The sequence below is a fragment of the Podospora bellae-mahoneyi genome, chromosome 3 (assembly GCF_035222275.1).
Source record: "Podospora bellae-mahoneyi strain CBS 112042 chromosome 3, whole genome shotgun sequence".
NCBI classification, from domain to species: domain Eukaryota; kingdom Fungi; phylum Ascomycota; class Sordariomycetes; order Sordariales; family Podosporaceae; genus Podospora; species Podospora bellae-mahoneyi.
Window position 1 is genome coordinate 2,964,842 of NC_085882.1, and position 16,285 is coordinate 2,981,126.

Here is a 16,285-nt window from a genome sequence, read left to right on the forward strand (position 1 = left end):
TATAAAGGCGTAAATATCCCTCGGCATTCGGATAATGCATACCTCTTTTTGTATCTAAAAAGACCCCAGTTCCATGAAAGGGGCGTATCCTTCCCATATATATCCATAAAACCCCCATAAACGGTCACAATAATCCAATTAAAACGTCTTCGACTTCCTCTTCCCCTCCCTCTCATAAGCAATAACCCCATTCGGCACATCCTCCAACGCCCTCGGCTTCTTCCACATAACCGACTTCATAGCTCCATACCACCCCAGCTCCTGCCTCTTCCATGCCTTAGGCTTCTCATGCCCATCCTCTGACCTCTGCAAAATAATTCGCGGTCTATTCCTGTTCCTCCCAGCAGCAGCAGGCAACACCTCCAACATAGCATCATCAATGTCCTCGTCCCAATCAGGCTCCATCGCCGCCGTCGCCAGAGCAGCACTCTCCGGCGGCAAGCCAATAGCTCTCTCCTCCATGTCATGATTCAAAACAAACACCACGCTCGGATCATGCGGCACTTGTGGTCTCTGCTGTTGCAAGCCCTCCCCACCGCTGCTGCTACCACGTCCCTCCCCAGGATGATGTCTCCGCCAAGTAACAGTCCTATGCTCCTGAACTTCGACATCCACAGTCCCATCACTCATGCCGCCTTCGCTGTCAGTGCTGAGTCGTCCAGGAACTCGTCCCGGAACAACCAGGTCGGGCGCAACCTCCACCCAGACTTCGGCCTTGCGGATAGTATCCGCATATATGATCAAGACCGACATGATGGAAAGAGGAACAGCAGCAGCCCAAAATATCCAAAACCTAGAACCAGAGGGGCCAAAAATCTCGCCCATGGACAAAATTCCAGAGACGATGGGTAGGGGAATGAGAATACCACCCATATAGCTGATCCGGTCCAACGCTCGTCGATTCTCCTCCGCCGAAGGCCGATATGCAAGCGCCCTTCTCAACCGCGCAGCTCTCACCGCGGTGCTGGGTATGCCAAAGCGAGTAACCGCCTTCTCGCGCACCTCGTTCTTTGGCTGCTGAAGCACAGGCGGGGTTGTCAATAACGTAGCTGGTGTCGAAGCTGCCGATCTAGGTGAACCAGGTGATCTTCGAGAAGAAGGTGAGCCAGGTGAGCTAGGCAACATGGGAGCCGAAGCCGACTTGAGCGGAACAGGTCTCTTGATGGTGGGTAGAGACAAAAGCGAGATTCGCCGCTGTGCTCGGTCGAGAAGTCTTCTCCAGCATGGACTGCTGCCCTCCTCTTCGTTGAGCTCCAGAGATTGCAAGACCTGCCACCAAAACGCCATGGTATCGTCCGTGACGGGATGAGAAGGCGACTCCAAAAACTCAAACAGCTCCAACCATCTGTCGTATGCCAAATCAAGCAACAGCTCCCTCAGAGATTTTTGATGCGTTTCGCCACTCAGTGTGCTCAGAAGAGAAGCTTCAAAGCTCCCAGCCTCGTTGGTCTCGCTGTAAGGGAAGGGATTAGGTGGATCGCGAAAAGAAGCGACAGGCGTCCTCCATGGTGCCTTGCGAACCTGCCAAGAGCGTCTCCAGACTGGATTGTCCAAGAGGAGCAGGTGTCTCTGATCAGAGATGCGTAGGGCCATGCGGCAGAAAACGGCAGAGGTCTTTCCGCTGCTCGATGGGAGAGTTCTCACAGGTGGAGGGTGCACTGTGTCGGTCTCGTCTCTGTCGAGGCGGAGAGGCCTGAGTCCCTGCATCAGCTCTGGATACTCGAGAATGCTCCATCGTCTTTCGCTGCTGGGGGCCTGCTGGTTGACGAGTCCGCTTCTAGCAAAGGGTCTGTACTCGCGTCTCGAGGCAAAGGATTCGAGAAAAGCAGAGTCGCTGCCATTTAAAAGGAGGAGCACATCGGCGTACTTGGGGGACATGCCATGGAGGACAACTATGTCATGCCAATCCCCAGCCTCAAGCTCAGTGCTCTTTTGGAGGTGTTCGGCGAGGGACTTTGGCGTGGGTAGGGGGACGAGTTGACCTCGCCTAACGACGTAGGCTGGGTGGGAGTCGAAGTCGGCCATACTGTGTCTGTTGGAAAAGTGAAGTCAATCGATTTCGCACGTGAAATTCTACAGGGCCAGTCTTCCATGCTTTCTCTGCTCCTTCCGGGGAAGTAGGTTTCCAGGGGAGGAGCTTCCTAAATGGGGCTCGGGCTCGGGTTCGGGGATAGATACGGGACCTGAATTCCGCGAAATGTCAAGGCCTTCACTGTCAGGAACAACTCGGGCACAAACAATTACATCAGTTGCCAAATTGAGAACCTCAATGGCAAAGTCCAAACTGACGCAAAATATCCAGAACCTTACGCAAACTGTCCAGAACCTCGAGCAGCGCATCGATCGCTTCGAGTAGGATATGCAGCCTGTCTGGGCGTTTTTGACGCTATAAACGAATATCCATCCAAAGGCGTCTCACTCCCAAACGTTCCCACGGTGACTTCGTCGACGGCTGCAAGTGCGGGCCCTTCGAACTTCACAAAATATCTATGCATGAGTGGGGGCTCTGGTTTATCGTTACTTCGTTTGGCGGCGCCGACACAACGTGCATAAATCTCCTTTCCCCTTTTCATAAAGTTTACAAACTTGTGGTGGAAGTTATCCCTCTTTTTTTTTATTCTGTTCTAACTACCTATGGGGGAAGAACGAATGCAAAAACGAGAGAAATAAGAAAAAAAGATTCATAAAAGCAGGGTCCGGATGTGCAGGTTGGACGGCTTGGGTTATGAAGTGTTAAGACGACAGTCCAAAACTCATGATCGCATTACAGTACCGGACAGCACAGGGCCCAGTATTGAGATGTCAGGCACATCCTCTATCAAGTGCAGGCACATCCTCTGTTGACCTGCAATTTCCTCCATATGGGGCGTTACATCAGCTTTTCTCAAGTGGAAGGAAGGCAGTGGTAGCCCAAAGAAACAGGGTGCTGCTCTCCCTCTCCAACAGCCCAGCTGACTTCCATGAGCTGGCGCACTATGGACAGAAGAAGGGCAATGCAAAAGTCCAAAAGAACAGAAACAGGCCTACCGATTACCTCAAGAGGTCTCTAGTATAGTTTAAATGGCCTTCTAATTACATTCAAATGCCCCCTAACTATCTTTAAATACATATAACATTCATTTAACACTTATTAACACTATCTTTAGGGGCCTTCTTATTATTTTAAGACGTGTATAAACTATCTTTAAAGGCCTAGAACATATATCTTTAACACCTATTAAGTATCTTAGAAGGCCTCCTGATTATCTCAAGATACATACATATTAACTATCTTTAATGGCCTGGAAGATCTATTTAAGGCCTACTAATTATCTTAAAAGGCTTCAATTGTACTACTTTAGGCGTCTAATATCAGTCGCGAGGTGTTTCAACATGGTCACGAGCCTTGGAATGATAGTGGAGATGTATGTAGACTATGTTTGATGATGATGGAAGGTATCACGATGGCACCCAGAAAACTGGGTGCGAAGATGATGAATTGAGAGGAAGCTATTGGTGAGAAGAGCTAATCTATATATGTATGCCTGTGTCAGTGCCCTTGCCAAATTGCTTCAACCTTGGAGGCCCTTTGTAAGCATGTTACATATCATATCCCCTGTACAACCCCTGATGACAGCCCGTGTACTCTGTAGATTCAAGAAATCTCTCATTTCTCACCCGTTCTCCGCTTGTATTCCTCTTCAGTTATCCCATACCAGATAAAATTACCATCAAGAGGCTGGTGGTAATTGCCCTCCTTTATCTGTCTCATCTTCCGACGCTCCCTCTCTTCATGGTTGCCCATTATATTCCTACCATACTCTTCCCCAGCCACATCCCTGGATCGGGCCTCAACCCAACTGCCGCTACTTCCCTTGCCTCAAGGGCACTGAGAAAGTCAACTGCGGTTTTGAGAGTAACCTTAATCACATTCTCGTTGAGCTTGGTGGCAAAGGTCAAGATCTTGTCTTGTGGGATAACCTGGAAATCAATGGGTGCGCTCAAGTCTCCCTCCATCCCCGTCCGGACCAGAAAGACTGGCAGACTGCCAATCTCTGCTGATGGCTGGTACCGACAACGAACAGGAACAACGATCAAGAGAAGAGCCTTAAACAGATGTTGGAGAAAATAGCGCTTGGTTGGATTTTCCCTGGCGATAATTTCTCTGCAGCCTCTTTCGTTGCTCGTCTCGTATTGCCTCCGGACAATGGGTTCTGTGAGATAAAGTTTCGGGTAAGCCTCGACGGCAGCACAGAGGGCCTTGTTGAGTGAGATGAACTTGTCGATAGAATCTTGCGTGGGGTCGAGGTGGTCGCTCTCTGCATAGTGTGTGTGGCATGCATCTTTGAGGTAGAGAAATTTGCAAAGGAAGCACCGCCCTTCAATCTCGGTTCGATACGGTTTGAACCATCGGCGATAGATGTGATTGTGAAGAAAAGTATAGACCGGCCCCATACTTGCGGGCGCCGGCACAAAGTAGAGAGGCAACGACTTATTCTATATGTCTTCATATTGGTAGGAAACCAAACCTTCCAGGTCTGGCTGGACGAGTCCTTCGGCCGATACGCCGAAGAGATAGCGTTGGTAAATGTAGTGGTGATGATCACTTTCTGTAGAGCAACGAGTGTTTCAATTCTTAAAGTCTGGATCCTTCTCCTCCTTGGCAATTCGCTCCCAATAAGAAAGACGAGGCTCAGTCTTGGTCCTGGGTTCGACGACTGTGGTCTGTTCAGAGGTAACCATCTTGAGGTATGTCGAGAATAAATGGTGGAGGGTCTGTTGAGGGTAAGATGAGATGGGAGATGAAGAATGAGGTTGTGACTCTGAGTAGGTCTGGAGGTAAAGTTCTGGTGTAGGTGAGAAAATAAAAGAAACGAATGCATGCTCTCTAAATATTTGATGGCTTGGGTGACTGACTGAAAGCATGAATGAAAGAGGAGCAAATCTTGTCTTGCTCCAGTCAACCGCCACAGCAATCAGGCTTTGCTAGTGTACCAAGCGCCGCACTCAAAACGAAACCATAAATATGTAAAAAAGATATCGCTGCAGTGGCGTTCTTTGTGTAAAAGAAGCCAAAAGAAACTCGTCATCGCTAAGATGATGAAAAGTAAGCAAAAGAATATGGGAACTGTGAGGCTCGAACTCACGACCTCAGGATAACTCTGGTGTTGCACATCCAGATCATACATTCGTATGAGACCTGCGCTCTTCCAACTGAGCCAAGCTCCCTGTACAACTCGACATATCCTGATTGGTGGAGATTAGCCTCATGAAGTGTTTTGGTCCAACCAAAAGTCAATGACGAGCAAAGATCACCTTTCCAAGATAACAAACTCCCTCACAGCAGAACCGACCACCCAACATGTACAAGTCTCATCACACGCAGAATTGCAGCCAAGAATATTGAAAAGCAGAGGGGAATCATTTCATTCAGGTCCGGTTGCCGCAGTCAGGCAACCCCATCGTCATCATCGATCATCTAGGTGTAGTAAAGCAGATCTACTACTGTGTGCTATGGTACAGAGAGGTATATCGGAAAGAACCCAACGTGTGTCCTCGTCGGATCCGTCCAGAGGTGGTGTAGGGAGTTGTGGTTTGAAAAGGACGTAGTTGCTCATCATCAACGCCGCCCGAACCCTTGATCTAATGCAAGAAAAAAATCTAAGAGCAAAGAACTCCCCCTGGTGTCTCTTTCGCTCTCTATTATTACAACCCAGCCAAGGAAAATAGAAAAAAAGCAAACTTTTACGCCGAAAAGTAAGTCTCTAGATCTATTACTTAAGCGGTAGACTCCTTGAGGAAACTAGAGGGAAACAGTGTTAGTGCCATTCTGGGCGCAAGGGTACCGTAACCGAAGAGCACATACGTGATGAGGTCATTTCTGTCCTTGTCCTTCTTGAGACCACCGAAAGCCATCTTGGTGCCGGGGATGTACTTCTTGGGGTTCTCGAGGTAGTCGAACTGAGCAAGTGTTAGTTGCGAGTCTGGATCTCGTTGTACAGTTCACGGAAAACATACGAGGGTCTGGTCTTCCCAGACAACACCCTTCTGCTTGTTGGCATCGGTGTAGGCGTAGCCCTCAACGGTACCAGACTTGCGTCCGAAAAGACCGTGGAGCGCAGGACCGATCTTGTTGCCGCCGCCAGCCTCAAGGGTGTGGCACTGAGCGCAACGGGTCTTGAAGAGGTTGGCACCCTTCTTGGAATCACCTATCCGGGAGGAAAACCGCGAGTCAGTCATTTGCTGTTCAGATCATGGTGGTGGTGGTGTTTCCGGCGTCTGCGTGATTCTCGACGTGTTCGTTCTAGTGTGCGGCGGCTCTGACTACTACGGCCCTTCTCCCCAGTGCGCAGCTCAAGATGCGCCCAGGGAAAATACCGCATAAGCAGGAGCGGTGAGGACAGGACCGTAGGCAGTAGCAACATTCAGGTACTGGCAGTATGTCGGCGAGGTCGGATGGAGGTCATATGTAGAATGTCTTCAGACGGCTGCTGGCCACGTCATGGGTGCCAATGGCTTGGTGACGAAGAGTTCAGGCGTCCCTCGCAAAGAACGAACCGAGCAGAATTCACGAGGCCGGAAACATGGCGGGCAGTGTGTAGCTGAGGGGCAGGACCTACCGGCTCCGACAGGCATTTTGATAGATTTATGGGGTTGATGTGAGGTAGGTAGGTGTGGTGGTTATTAGACAATTAAGTTGGTGAACAGGAGTCAAAGGCGCAAAAGGTAGACGAGGAAGAAAGAGGGAGAAGAAAAACAGGATGAGCCGTTAGTAAAAAAAAAAGTTGGCTCAACGCCTCTCTTTGCCGCTGCGTGCCGGAATTTTTTGAGCAACCGGCCACGAACAAGGCTCTTTTCGTCACTCAATGACCTCCGCCAAGCCTACATCATCAGTCAAAGGAGCCACACTGGGGCTGGAGAATGTGGGGCTGACGACGGACCACAGCCAATCATGACCGCATCTTTAGTCATTCAGCGCGGGCAATGTCGGAAGTGCCCGGCATCGCAGCCTGTCGTCCGAGCTTCCTGTGGCTTCAACGCGGCCATCCTGGTCCTAGTGCACACGATGCGCTAGCAGCGAAAAAACGGAAAAACGAACGAGCTTCCAAAACGCTAAGCCACATGGGGGAATTGGCCAACCAGAGCAGCTCCTCCAGGCAAGCACTGACGCAAGTTTTTTTGCTGCACCGTTTCCCCTCGATGCATCGCCGATTGAGCCGCACCCAACGACACCACGCCATTGGACTGTTTTTTGGGCTTCAAGATAGCCTCACATATACTCGATACACACCCAGTCAAAAGACCACCAAGAAACATGGCCTCAACAGCAACAATCCCCCGCTTTCTCCTCCCCCAACGAGGCCTAATCTGGAGACGCCTCTCCCCCGCGAACATCACCTCCCCCGTCGTCCTCGTCCGCTTCTCCTCCACATCCCAATCCAAAGACGGCAAACCCCTCGTCCTCGAAAAGCCCGAACGCTTCGTCCCCCCATCACATGGCTCCCGTCTCCCCGGCTCCCGCCGCTCAACCCTCGGCGACGGCCCCCGCCACTACGGCGGTGACCTCTCCGAATCTGAACTAAAAGCCCAAGCCAAAAAGGACTACCCCATGACCCCTCCCCCCGAGGGCACCTGGGCGCATTGGTTCTTTTCCCAAAAATGGGTTCACATCACCGTCACCCTTGTTTGTCGCCCTCCAAGATTCGCCACCCCTTGACCCAGGTTGTATCTCTAACAAATGTGAACAGGGCACCCTTACAGCCCTCAGCATATGGACCTTCACCCTAAACTACAAGCACAACACTCCCTTCGGCGACATGCTCCCTCCTATGTCCGACTTCTTCTGGCACCCCATCTCGTCCACCCGCGCCCTCGTTGAAGTCATCCGCCTCAACGAAGCTCACAACACTGCCCGCATCCAAGAAAAGAGAAGAAGACTCGTCGAGGACGTCGCCAAAAGGACAGCGTATAGGAGAGCGCACGGCTTGCCAGAGGAGTACGGCATGTTTGGACTCAAGAAGGCCACCATTGACCCAGACCAGGTGTTTGGCACAGAGGGTGATGAGAAGAAGGAGCAGCAAGGGACAACGGTGGTGGACGATGCCTCGCCTATCGCTCCGGAACCAAAGCGATTGACGGACGAGCAGCAAAAGGAGATGGTGGGTGAGCTGAAGAAGAAGTGGCTGGGTATCTTTTGATATTCCTCCTTCTCATAGAGTCTGCCACATGAAATGTGAACGCAAAATGTAAAATTATGTACAAACAACGTCCACAACGGCCGAAAGGCGTAAATAAATCTATACCCCTTTCTTTCTTGACACTCAGAATCCTCCCTTGACAATTCCCCCCTGTCTCAAGAAGTGTCAACCCCCTCCAAAGCATCCAGCACCTCATCCGCCACCCCACCTCTAACCAGCACCTTTTGCACCAACGCCCCCATCACAACAGCCTTGGCACCACCCCTAGGCGGCTTCCAAACACCCTCCACAGCCTCGCTCTCCGTCTGCCTCGCCTCGGGCATCTTCTGGTTCGCACCCGTACTCACAACCTGCGCATGCCCATAAGCGCTATTCGCCGCGTTGGCCACCCCCGGCGGCGTCAGTCTCGAAGGCGGGTCCACCGTCCTGATAGACAACAGCTTCAGATTCCTGCCCGAGTTGTTGCTCCTCCCATCCACATCCATCCTACCCTCTCGCGACGAAGCGTCATCCCCAACCGAAACAGCCAGCACCACATCCGCCACTGCCAGCTCCTCCTTGCTCGGATCAAAAATGACATTCCCCCCCACCGCCATCACCAGCAACGTCACAGGCGGGCGTTCGGTAACTCTTTTCGTGGTCGGGTTTCGTGCGTACAGATACGGCGCCGCAGCCCAGTCGTCGTCAAAAAACGGGTCTTCATCCCCTTCTGACTTGAGTTTAGGGAGGCGGGTGGCCAGAAGGGCGAGGTGGGTTGTTAATGACAGCAATGGAAGCGGATACGAAAGCGGCGGGCTGATCAACAAAATCTACACCCCAAAGTTAACACCATCACTCTCTCTCTCTCTCTCTCTCTCTCTCTTTCTCAAACAAACAAACAAACAAAACTCACATCAAGATAAACCTTCCAATGAAACCGTCTATTAATCCTCAACCGCCTCACAAACCCCCCATCAGCAAGCAGTGCCTCACAAAGCATCTGCCCCAAAAACACCGTCCCACTATCATCGTCCCTGTACCCCGGAATCTCAACCGTGAGCTCAACCCAATCACTACTCCCCTGCTCCTCCCCCTCATCTCGTTCTTCTCCTTCTTCCTGGTTTTGATTCTCCCCAAAGATAGTATCGTCATCCCACCTCCGCCTCGTCTTTTCCACTTCTGCCTTCACCCCCACGATCGCCTCTGTCCCGTCCGCGAAGCAGATCCGAGCCGAGCCGTTCGTCCCAGGCAGGATCCCCGTCTCGGCGGACAAAGGCCGGTACTGAGTCGGCGAGCGGCCGTCGGGGCGGATGGGGGGGTTGAGACTGAGGGAGGTGTGGAGGTAGGAGAGCTCGGCGGGGGAGAGGTGGACGTTTGTGGAGGAGGCCATCTTTTTCTTCTTCTTTTTCTTTTCCCTGGTGGTGGTAGGTGTCTAAATCAGGGCGCGCGATCAGGCCCCAGTTGGGATTGACTGTGGGAAAAAAAAGTTACGGTAACCGCAAATCGCCCTGGGAGGAGTTGTCGTGTCGCGGCAAGGCTGTCGCAAATCAAAAGTTTCGGAGAGACAGTTGCTAGGCGGGGCACTTTTTTCCCCCCTGCTTGCTGCTCCAAAAAAAAAGTCGCTGGATTGGCGAGGCTGCTGGTGTGGGGTGAGGCTGGAGAAAGCTCCAAAAGCTGAATCACCCAGATTGACAGGGGGGTAGCTCTGCCTCAGCTGTGGGTCTCCATCACTAACCCCACACCATGGCGTCTAGCCCCTTTCTCGTCACTCTTAACAACCAGTTTCTTTGTTTACTTTCTCACTGATGAACCTCTCAGATGTACATGTGCAATCTTTTTATTTGCCTATTTTTACCTCTCAAGAAAACTGTTCTGTTTACTCAGCTAACATCTCGAGAAGACTCCAAAAACACACTAATAATACTATTATCCGCTGAATTAATTCCGCTGAAGGGTGGGTTCGAACTCTCCTGCCAAAGGTGTCCTATACACCCAGCTTTTACCCATATCCTTAAACAACCCCTCCCCATCACTGAACACCATTCGCCGTCTCAAAGAAATCCTCGGGAATCTTCCAGTCGTGCGCGCCCGCAGCCCGTCTGTACGCCTCAATCGCCTCCCCAACAGCATAGTCTTGGTGCCGTTGCCCCTTGACAACAGGAGCCAAACGTGCCGGACGTGGATCCTCACTCAACAAGGCCATCCGAATCTGCATCAACACACTCTCCATGCTGCTCACAGGACTCCATCCCGTCGAAGTCAGTAGTTCCATGCACATCGCCCCGCCCACCGTCATATGACCACCGCCTCCCTGCTGAAAGCCCAGAAATCTCGGGCGAATGGCCCGTACAAACGGCGGGTCAAACGGGAACGACTTTGGAAAGCGAATCTCAAAGACGAGTGACTTGACGTCTGCTTTTTTCATGTCCCTGGCAAGCGGCGTGGAGGGCTCAAAAGAGTGAAGCTCGACGATCCACTGGAAGAGATTCTCGATTCTGTCAAAGTCAATGTACCATCCCAGTTCGTGCAATGGTGTCCTGGTCTGTAAAACTTGAAGGCTTTTGAGCTCACGACTCAGTGCCTTGATCGCAGACCCATTTCCACTCAACGGGGGCGGTAGATTAGGAAGTGCCGAGAAATCGAGTGTGCCGGGGACAAAGTCAGTCATCGCCATGTCATGGGCGGGTCTGTAATGTAAAGTTAGCAAGCCGTTACGTCCACAAGGGCGTGATATTTACTGACGGTGTAAGTCCAAGCTTCGCGCGATCCCCCTGCGCCGTGCTCATTTTCTTACGGCGTTGAGCGGCTGGTCCATTCGTCTCTGTGTCGCTAACCAAGAGAGCTACGTCTACGGCATCTTCGTCCTCGCTAAGTTCAGGGCTGTCACGCACTCGCTTGGCCAGCAAAGTTGAGGTGGTTGCATCCGTCCCCGCTACCTGAATTGTTCTCAAAGGGATGGCAGACAGAGGGATCTTGAGGACGGCAGAATTTTCACCCTTTACCTCACGTCCCTTTTGCTGTGTGCGCATAGGCACCGCACCCTTGCCGTGGGTGCTGGGAGGTGTGGATGCTCCAACGTTGGGTTTGGCTGCAACGTTGGATTTGTTCCGCGCCAGGGTATAGCTACCATGTGGAGTAACTGGAGCCGGAGTTGAAGCCTGTGTTGAAGCCTGAGTTGAAGCCTGAGTTGAAACCTGCGTTGAGCACAACTCAGGTCTCGGTTTCACAAACAGGTAGCGACACTGTTGCCAGTCCAACTGACTCACAACATAGTGTGGGGCGGCCGAGACAAACTCCTCGGGCACATTGATGATCTCGTTCAGACTCATGCACTGCGTGATCTGGAGATCAGAGTTGGGCCATGTCATGCCACTTTGTGCATAGTAGATACTCGTGTTGAAATCTGGACTGAAATAGACCCCGTTGCCATAGGCACGGCCGCACGCGACAACCTTGAAATCTAGGCCTGTTCGCAAGATGCTGTGCCAATTAGCAAGATTGCTCCCATGCCACGCCAGAATGGTAGGATGACCCTTGAAATCTTTCCTGCTAGCAATTTGTTGGAGTGCGCGAGAGAACTGACGTTCTTTCTCGGGCGACCCTTGGGCAAACCGGAACTGAACCCATGAGTCCATTCCCAAGATGCGCTGGTGCTGTCGATCTCGTCCCTTTCCTGCTGGTTGTTCTGAATTTTCGGGTGATGCTCGATATCGGCGGCGATCAACTTGATAGATGCAAGATCTGTTGGATGAGACGATCCACTGCAAAATGGAAGCTGCGGCAGGTGATATTCCGTCCATGTCCTTGAATAAACATCGCGGATGACTTGTCAACCATGCCTCCATCTGAAGAATGGAAGGGAGGTTCTCGAGAATTTGTCTCATGGCGTGGCCTTTATCGGCATCAGGCAGATCATCGAAGTCGGTGTCGTAGGGAAACACTCTCACGGGCGCGCCAGCAATGCCAACTGGCGCCTGGAGAAGCCCCCGTTGATCGACGGGAAGAGCAGTATATGAATGCCCCGGCCTAATCGAAAGTACGGCGGTGCTGCTTGGAAGGTGAACCTCCTCTACTCGTCCGTGTTGAATCATATTGTTGGTGGTAACCCAAGCGATCCATTTGTACCCAGCCAGTTGTCGGATGTCGTCCATGTTCTCACAGAGAACCAGCCTATCACCATTCAGGATCCCCCTCCACTTGCAGCCTGTCACATTTAGTAGATTTGGTACTTTAAATCGCAGGCCAACCGGGAGGTTGCGTATCGCCCCATAGCCGACGCTGGACGGTTGTGCTGCAGAGCCGACGCCGATTACCTGGGCTGTAGAGCCGACGCCGGTTACCTGGGCTGCAGAGCTGATGCCGAACGGTTGTAGCACATTCCGATGACCAGAAGGGTCTGAAACCGCGGCGTAGCAAAGGCTGACGAGGAGATCAACCACATACGGCTCGTTGAGGATCATGGGCTCGATGCTGGGGCCAAATCCCATTGACATGTACTGAAACAAGCAAAGAGGGTTGTCGCAGACATATGGTTGGAGTGCCTCGAACTCAGCTTCGATTTTCTGATGACATCTCAGACAGTATTCGGTGCACCTGATGATGTAGCGCATAGCAAACTGCATCGCCACCAAAGGAAAGCTTCTCTCGCCTCCATGGGCATCTTTCAAGTGATCCCCCAGCAGTGGATGGCGTTCCGGCCTGGCATCAGGCACGGATTCATCGGTCGGGACTGGATCGTCCGGTTGGGTTACGCAGTTCTGGTAGTGGCGATTTGCCTGGTCCCAGTCGTAGCCCGTTCTCTCTCTGGTCTTCACTATCGAAATAAAGCTCTCGTTCAAGAACTGATCCAACGAGTTGGAAATGAAAAACTTCTGAAGTGCTTCGGTGTCCGAAGCCTGAGCAGTTTCCCTTTCCTCGTCATCTTCTGGTCTCACGCCAGGATTCGTGACAGTAATAAATGCGTTCCTTGCTTCCTGCTCCGATGGCTTGTACTTTTTGCACTTGCGAATTCGAAAGCTGACCTGGATTGAGGACACTGCCTTCTCGATGACAGTCTCGAGCGGGCTGTAGCCATCAAAACGCAGCAAAAGCACAATGTATTCGCTAGCCTCCAGGTTCCACGCCTCCAAAACCTCCTCCGACAGCCCCAGGCTCTCAACTCGCACCGAGATCGAAACGATGCCATAGATGGATGTCTGGGCGAAGCTAGAGACAAGCCCAATTTTGAAGCCGGCATTGTGTACTTGGCGCAAGTCGCGCTTCAGGCGTGAAAGCAACAGCTTGTCCGCCGGGGATAGTGCAATCAGCTCCTTGACCGTTGCATTTTTGGGTCGACCTGACCCCTCTTTTAGCCCGAAGAGTTCGTCATCGTAATCGTCGTCGGCCTCGGATTGGAAGCCAAACTCATCGTCGCTCATGTCTCCCTCGTCTTGATCCTCCGACACACTTCCTGTCAAACTCATCTGTTTGGAGATCTCTGAAGCTACCTCGTAGATGGTTAGACCTATGAGATAGTCGGCAGTTCTCTTGATCAACTTTTCGATGGGAGCTGGCGGGTCATCCTCGGTATACATCATGAATGAGTTGTTGTCAGGGTAGTCGCCGGTATCCTGCGCCAACAAATGAAGCCGTACTTTTCGGCCAAGCTCGGGGTGTTGGAGTGACAAGACGATCTCGCCATCAGAAATGCCATCTTTGAGGTCTAGAACTCCAGCGAGGCCACCGCCAGTGATCTTCTGTCGGGCGGTGACCACGTCGGCCTTGAACCGCTTCAGTGTCATGGTGCTTCTGTTTTCTGAGGTAATGATATCGCAAGTTTCGTCGTCTGGTAGTTAGTGAGGATGGTGTGCGGGCCTGGCTAATGTTTTTGGAGTGTCACGCCAGCCAGCGGGAGATGATGAAATCGGACTGGTTGGGTTGGCGGGACGAAGTGTTGTCCTTTGCTGATTTGCTGGAGAAGTGGTGTGGGAAGATATGGTACCAGACTACTTGCTGCCTCAAGAGGTGAAAGTGAACGATGATGATACCAGGGCCAGTGGGGAGTTGCTAGGAAGGATAAAATGGCGAGCGCGCAGTGTAGTCGTGAAACGATTAGATTCACTACATCGGACGAAGGAAGAAAGAAAATTCAATGCCGCAGAGGCTGTTCCCTGTGAAAGGTCAATTCACCTGTTCAGAGTTTGGCGAGGTGAGGAGAGAAGCGTCAAGACAGTTAAGTTGGTTTGAAGGAGAGCACTGCGCTGGCTGCACTCAAGGCAGCAACCGCGGGGCAGAATTCCAACCTCCCAGCCACTGCGAGGCTTGACAAACAACATAGCAGCAACACTCTCAGCCTTGCTTGTAGTAGGGACCCAAACAGCTGTGAATCACAACAAGATGATTCTTTTATACATTCAGTTCTATCACGATCATGATTTCTCTCTCGTCTCTTCTTTTAGTTGTCACATTGTATGGCGTCAGCCCCAAAGGCTCAAAAGTCCACCACTGACAAGATGAAGCTTTGAGGCCTGAGACACATGGTCAATGCCCCATCGAGGCGCTGATAGGCTTGCATCACAAAAGCCATCTGAATAACTCTATCAGAACCTGGAACACATGTTCACGTCCAAGGCCAAGCCTCAGGTATAAGTCGACTTCCTTTGTAGGAGGCACACTGTGGAGTTCGAGCCGCCACCTGCCGCACAGCTGTCAACCCGTCAAAGTCTTGGCAGCACAGTGACCACATCCAACCTCATGCAAGGGTATCACTGTCATCTCATCTCACTCATCTCACTTATCTCACTCACATCTCACCTCCCAGAGCCTCACTCACCAACACCAATCTCACAAGCCCCCCTCACCAAATCAAAGTCATCATGGCCTGGGACTCCAAAACCACCATCCGCCGCCGCCAAAGCAGCGCAGCCTCCCGAACTCGTGACATCGCCATCCACGCCAGAAACCAAGCCCGCCAACCCGCCCAACCCCTATCCGACCACGTCGCCGATCCTTTCCTGGCCGACTTCCTCTCCCCCACCTTCGACCCAGCGACCTACCTAAACAACACCCTCCCCAACTCCCTCCCCCTCTCCGACCTCTCCATTACCACCCAGTCCTCCCTCTCCCAACTGTCCGCCCACACAACCCGCCTAACCACCATCCTAACCCAACTAACCGACGAAATAATCCGCTCCGGCTCCCGCCTAGCCTACGAGGTTGAAGTCCTCCGAGGCGAGACAATCTCCCTAACCGAAACCCTCACCGAAACCCTCGACTCGCCAATTTCAAAGTTCATCCCCGGAGGAGGCATAAAATCCATCCTCCACCCATCATCTTCAGAATCCAACCCTGCCCCCACCACCACCACCAGCAGATCCCGCGCTTTATCCTCCCTCCCCCCTCCCCCTCCTCCTCCCTTGGAAAACCCCCCCATCCCGGACCCGGAATACATCTCCCAACTCCGCACCCTCTCCCTCGTCCGCTCCCGCCTGGCAGAAACGCAGGCAACCTTTGGCTCTGCCATGGCCTTTGTTTTTCCCCCGTCGGAAACCTCTGTTTCTTCCTCTTTTTTGTCGGTATCTGCCCCTGACACGGGCGCGCTTTCTACCGAGGAGAAGGGGCAGCAAGTCCTGAAGGAACTGAAGCAAGAGATTCTGGATTTGCTAGATAATAAGGAGGATCCTATCAAGGGGGTTGAGGACGCAGCGAAAAGGGTGGAGGAGCTGAAGGATCTGTGTCAGGTTTGGAAGGGGACCGCGGAGGAGAGGGGACGACAGAAATTTGTGGAGGGGTTGGCTAGGCTTGTGGGGGAGAGGCATGAACGGCTTCTGAGGGAGGTGACTGGGCAGGGGCATAGGAGGGGGGAGAGTAATGGGAGGTTACAACAGCAACAGGAGGAGGGGGAGAATAAAGAGGGCGATAATAAGGGAGCAGCAGCGGCAGGGCAAGGAGGTGGCGGTAATGCTGCTGCTGCTGGGGGCGGAGGGTATGGTGGGTATGGGCTTATTAGTCAGTTGCAGAAGTTGAGGGGGGGAATATGAGAAGGAGGTCTTTGTTTTTGTTGGAAAGAGTTGTTATGATAGCTGTGCCAAGTTCTCTTTTAGCATGGCGGGCGGGTCATAAATGCTATGTTGGCAGTATCGGACTAGGGT

General features: G+C 52.2%; 7 protein-coding genes and 1 non-coding gene across 8 annotated transcripts; 3 read left to right on the forward strand and 5 right to left on the reverse strand.

The window, feature by feature from the left end:
* Positions 1-138: 138 nt before the first annotated feature.
* On the reverse strand, positions 139-2,025 carry QC761_308580 (uncharacterized protein; the record flags this gene model as incomplete). Its single annotated transcript, XM_062878002.1, has 1 exon — positions 139-2,025. One exon carries the CDS (start codon positions 2,023-2,025, stop codon positions 139-141), a length of 1,887 nt encoding a protein of 628 aa, XP_062733829.1.
* A 1,758-nt stretch (positions 2,026-3,783) lies between these two features.
* QC761_308585 (uncharacterized protein) lies at positions 3,784-4,434 on the reverse strand (the record flags this gene model as incomplete). The annotated part of the gene is made up of 1 exon (XM_062878003.1): positions 3,784-4,434. One exon carries the CDS (start codon positions 4,432-4,434, stop codon positions 3,784-3,786), a length of 651 nt encoding a protein of 216 aa, XP_062733830.1.
* Positions 4,435-5,101: 667 nt separating this feature from the next.
* QC761_0057010 lies at positions 5,102-5,208 on the forward strand. Its single transcript has one exon. It is a non-coding gene; the product is annotated as a tRNA-Met (tRNA).
* A 182-nt stretch (positions 5,209-5,390) lies between these two features.
* CYC1 (iso-1-cytochrome c) lies at positions 5,391-7,012 on the reverse strand. The gene is made up of 4 exons (XM_062878004.1): positions 6,600-7,012; positions 5,998-6,188; positions 5,846-5,940; positions 5,391-5,782 (listed from the first exon to the last, which is right to left on the reverse strand). The coding sequence occupies exons 1-4, from the start codon at positions 6,613-6,615 to the stop codon at positions 5,758-5,760; spliced, it is 327 nt and encodes a 108-aa protein (XP_062733831.1). The 5' UTR covers positions 6,616-7,012; the 3' UTR covers positions 5,391-5,757.
* On the forward strand, positions 7,011-8,318 carry QC761_308600 (uncharacterized protein). Its single transcript, XM_062878005.1, has 2 exons — positions 7,011-7,663; positions 7,728-8,318. Exons 1-2 carry the CDS (start codon positions 7,295-7,297, stop codon positions 8,175-8,177), a joined length of 819 nt encoding a protein of 272 aa, XP_062733832.1. The 5' UTR covers positions 7,011-7,294; the 3' UTR covers positions 8,178-8,318.
* RRP42 (Exosome complex component rrp42) lies at positions 8,145-9,821 on the reverse strand. The gene is made up of 2 exons (XM_062878006.1): positions 9,070-9,821; positions 8,145-8,986 (listed from the first exon to the last, which is right to left on the reverse strand). The coding sequence occupies exons 1-2, from the start codon at positions 9,544-9,546 to the stop codon at positions 8,333-8,335; spliced, it is 1,131 nt and encodes a 376-aa protein (XP_062733833.1). The 5' UTR covers positions 9,547-9,821; the 3' UTR covers positions 8,145-8,332.
* A 1,046-nt stretch (positions 9,822-10,867) lies between these two features.
* On the reverse strand, positions 10,868-13,936 carry QC761_308620 (uncharacterized protein; the record flags this gene model as incomplete). Its single annotated transcript, XM_062878007.1, has 1 exon — positions 10,868-13,936. One exon carries the CDS (start codon positions 13,934-13,936, stop codon positions 10,868-10,870), a length of 3,069 nt encoding a protein of 1,022 aa, XP_062733834.1.
* Positions 13,937-15,010: 1,074 nt separating this feature from the next.
* Positions 15,011-16,174, forward strand: QC761_308630 (uncharacterized protein; the record flags this gene model as incomplete). Its single annotated transcript, XM_062878008.1, has 1 exon — positions 15,011-16,174. One exon carries the CDS (start codon positions 15,011-15,013, stop codon positions 16,172-16,174), a length of 1,164 nt encoding a protein of 387 aa, XP_062733835.1.
* Positions 16,175-16,285: the final 111 nt, after the last annotated feature.

Excerpts from the sequence above, each read along its gene's own strand:
- CYC1 (XM_062878004.1), bottom strand. Across the intron at positions 5,941-5,997 it reads TCTGGGAAGACCAGACCCTC|TTCGACTACCTCGAGAACCC; the intron begins GTATGTTTTCCG and ends ACACTTGCTCAG. Across the intron at positions 5,783-5,845 it reads GACAGAAATGACCTCATCAC|TTTCCTCAAGGAGTCTACCG; the intron begins GTATGTGCTCTT and ends GTTTCCCTCTAG.
- RRP42 (XM_062878006.1), bottom strand. The coding sequence starts at position 9,546 with ATGGCCTCCTCCACAAACGTCCACCTCTCCCCCGCCGAGCTCTCCTAC. Across the intron at positions 8,987-9,069 it reads ATTGGAAGGTTTATCTTGAT|ATTTTGTTGATCAGCCCGCC; the intron begins GTGAGTTTTGTT and ends TTTGGGGTGTAG.
- QC761_308600 (XM_062878005.1), top strand. The coding sequence starts at position 7,295 with ATGGCCTCAACAGCAACAATCCCCCGCTTTCTCCTCCCCCAACGAGGC. Across the intron at positions 7,664-7,727 it reads TTCACATCACCGTCACCCTT|GGCACCCTTACAGCCCTCAG; the intron begins GTTTGTCGCCCT and ends AAATGTGAACAG.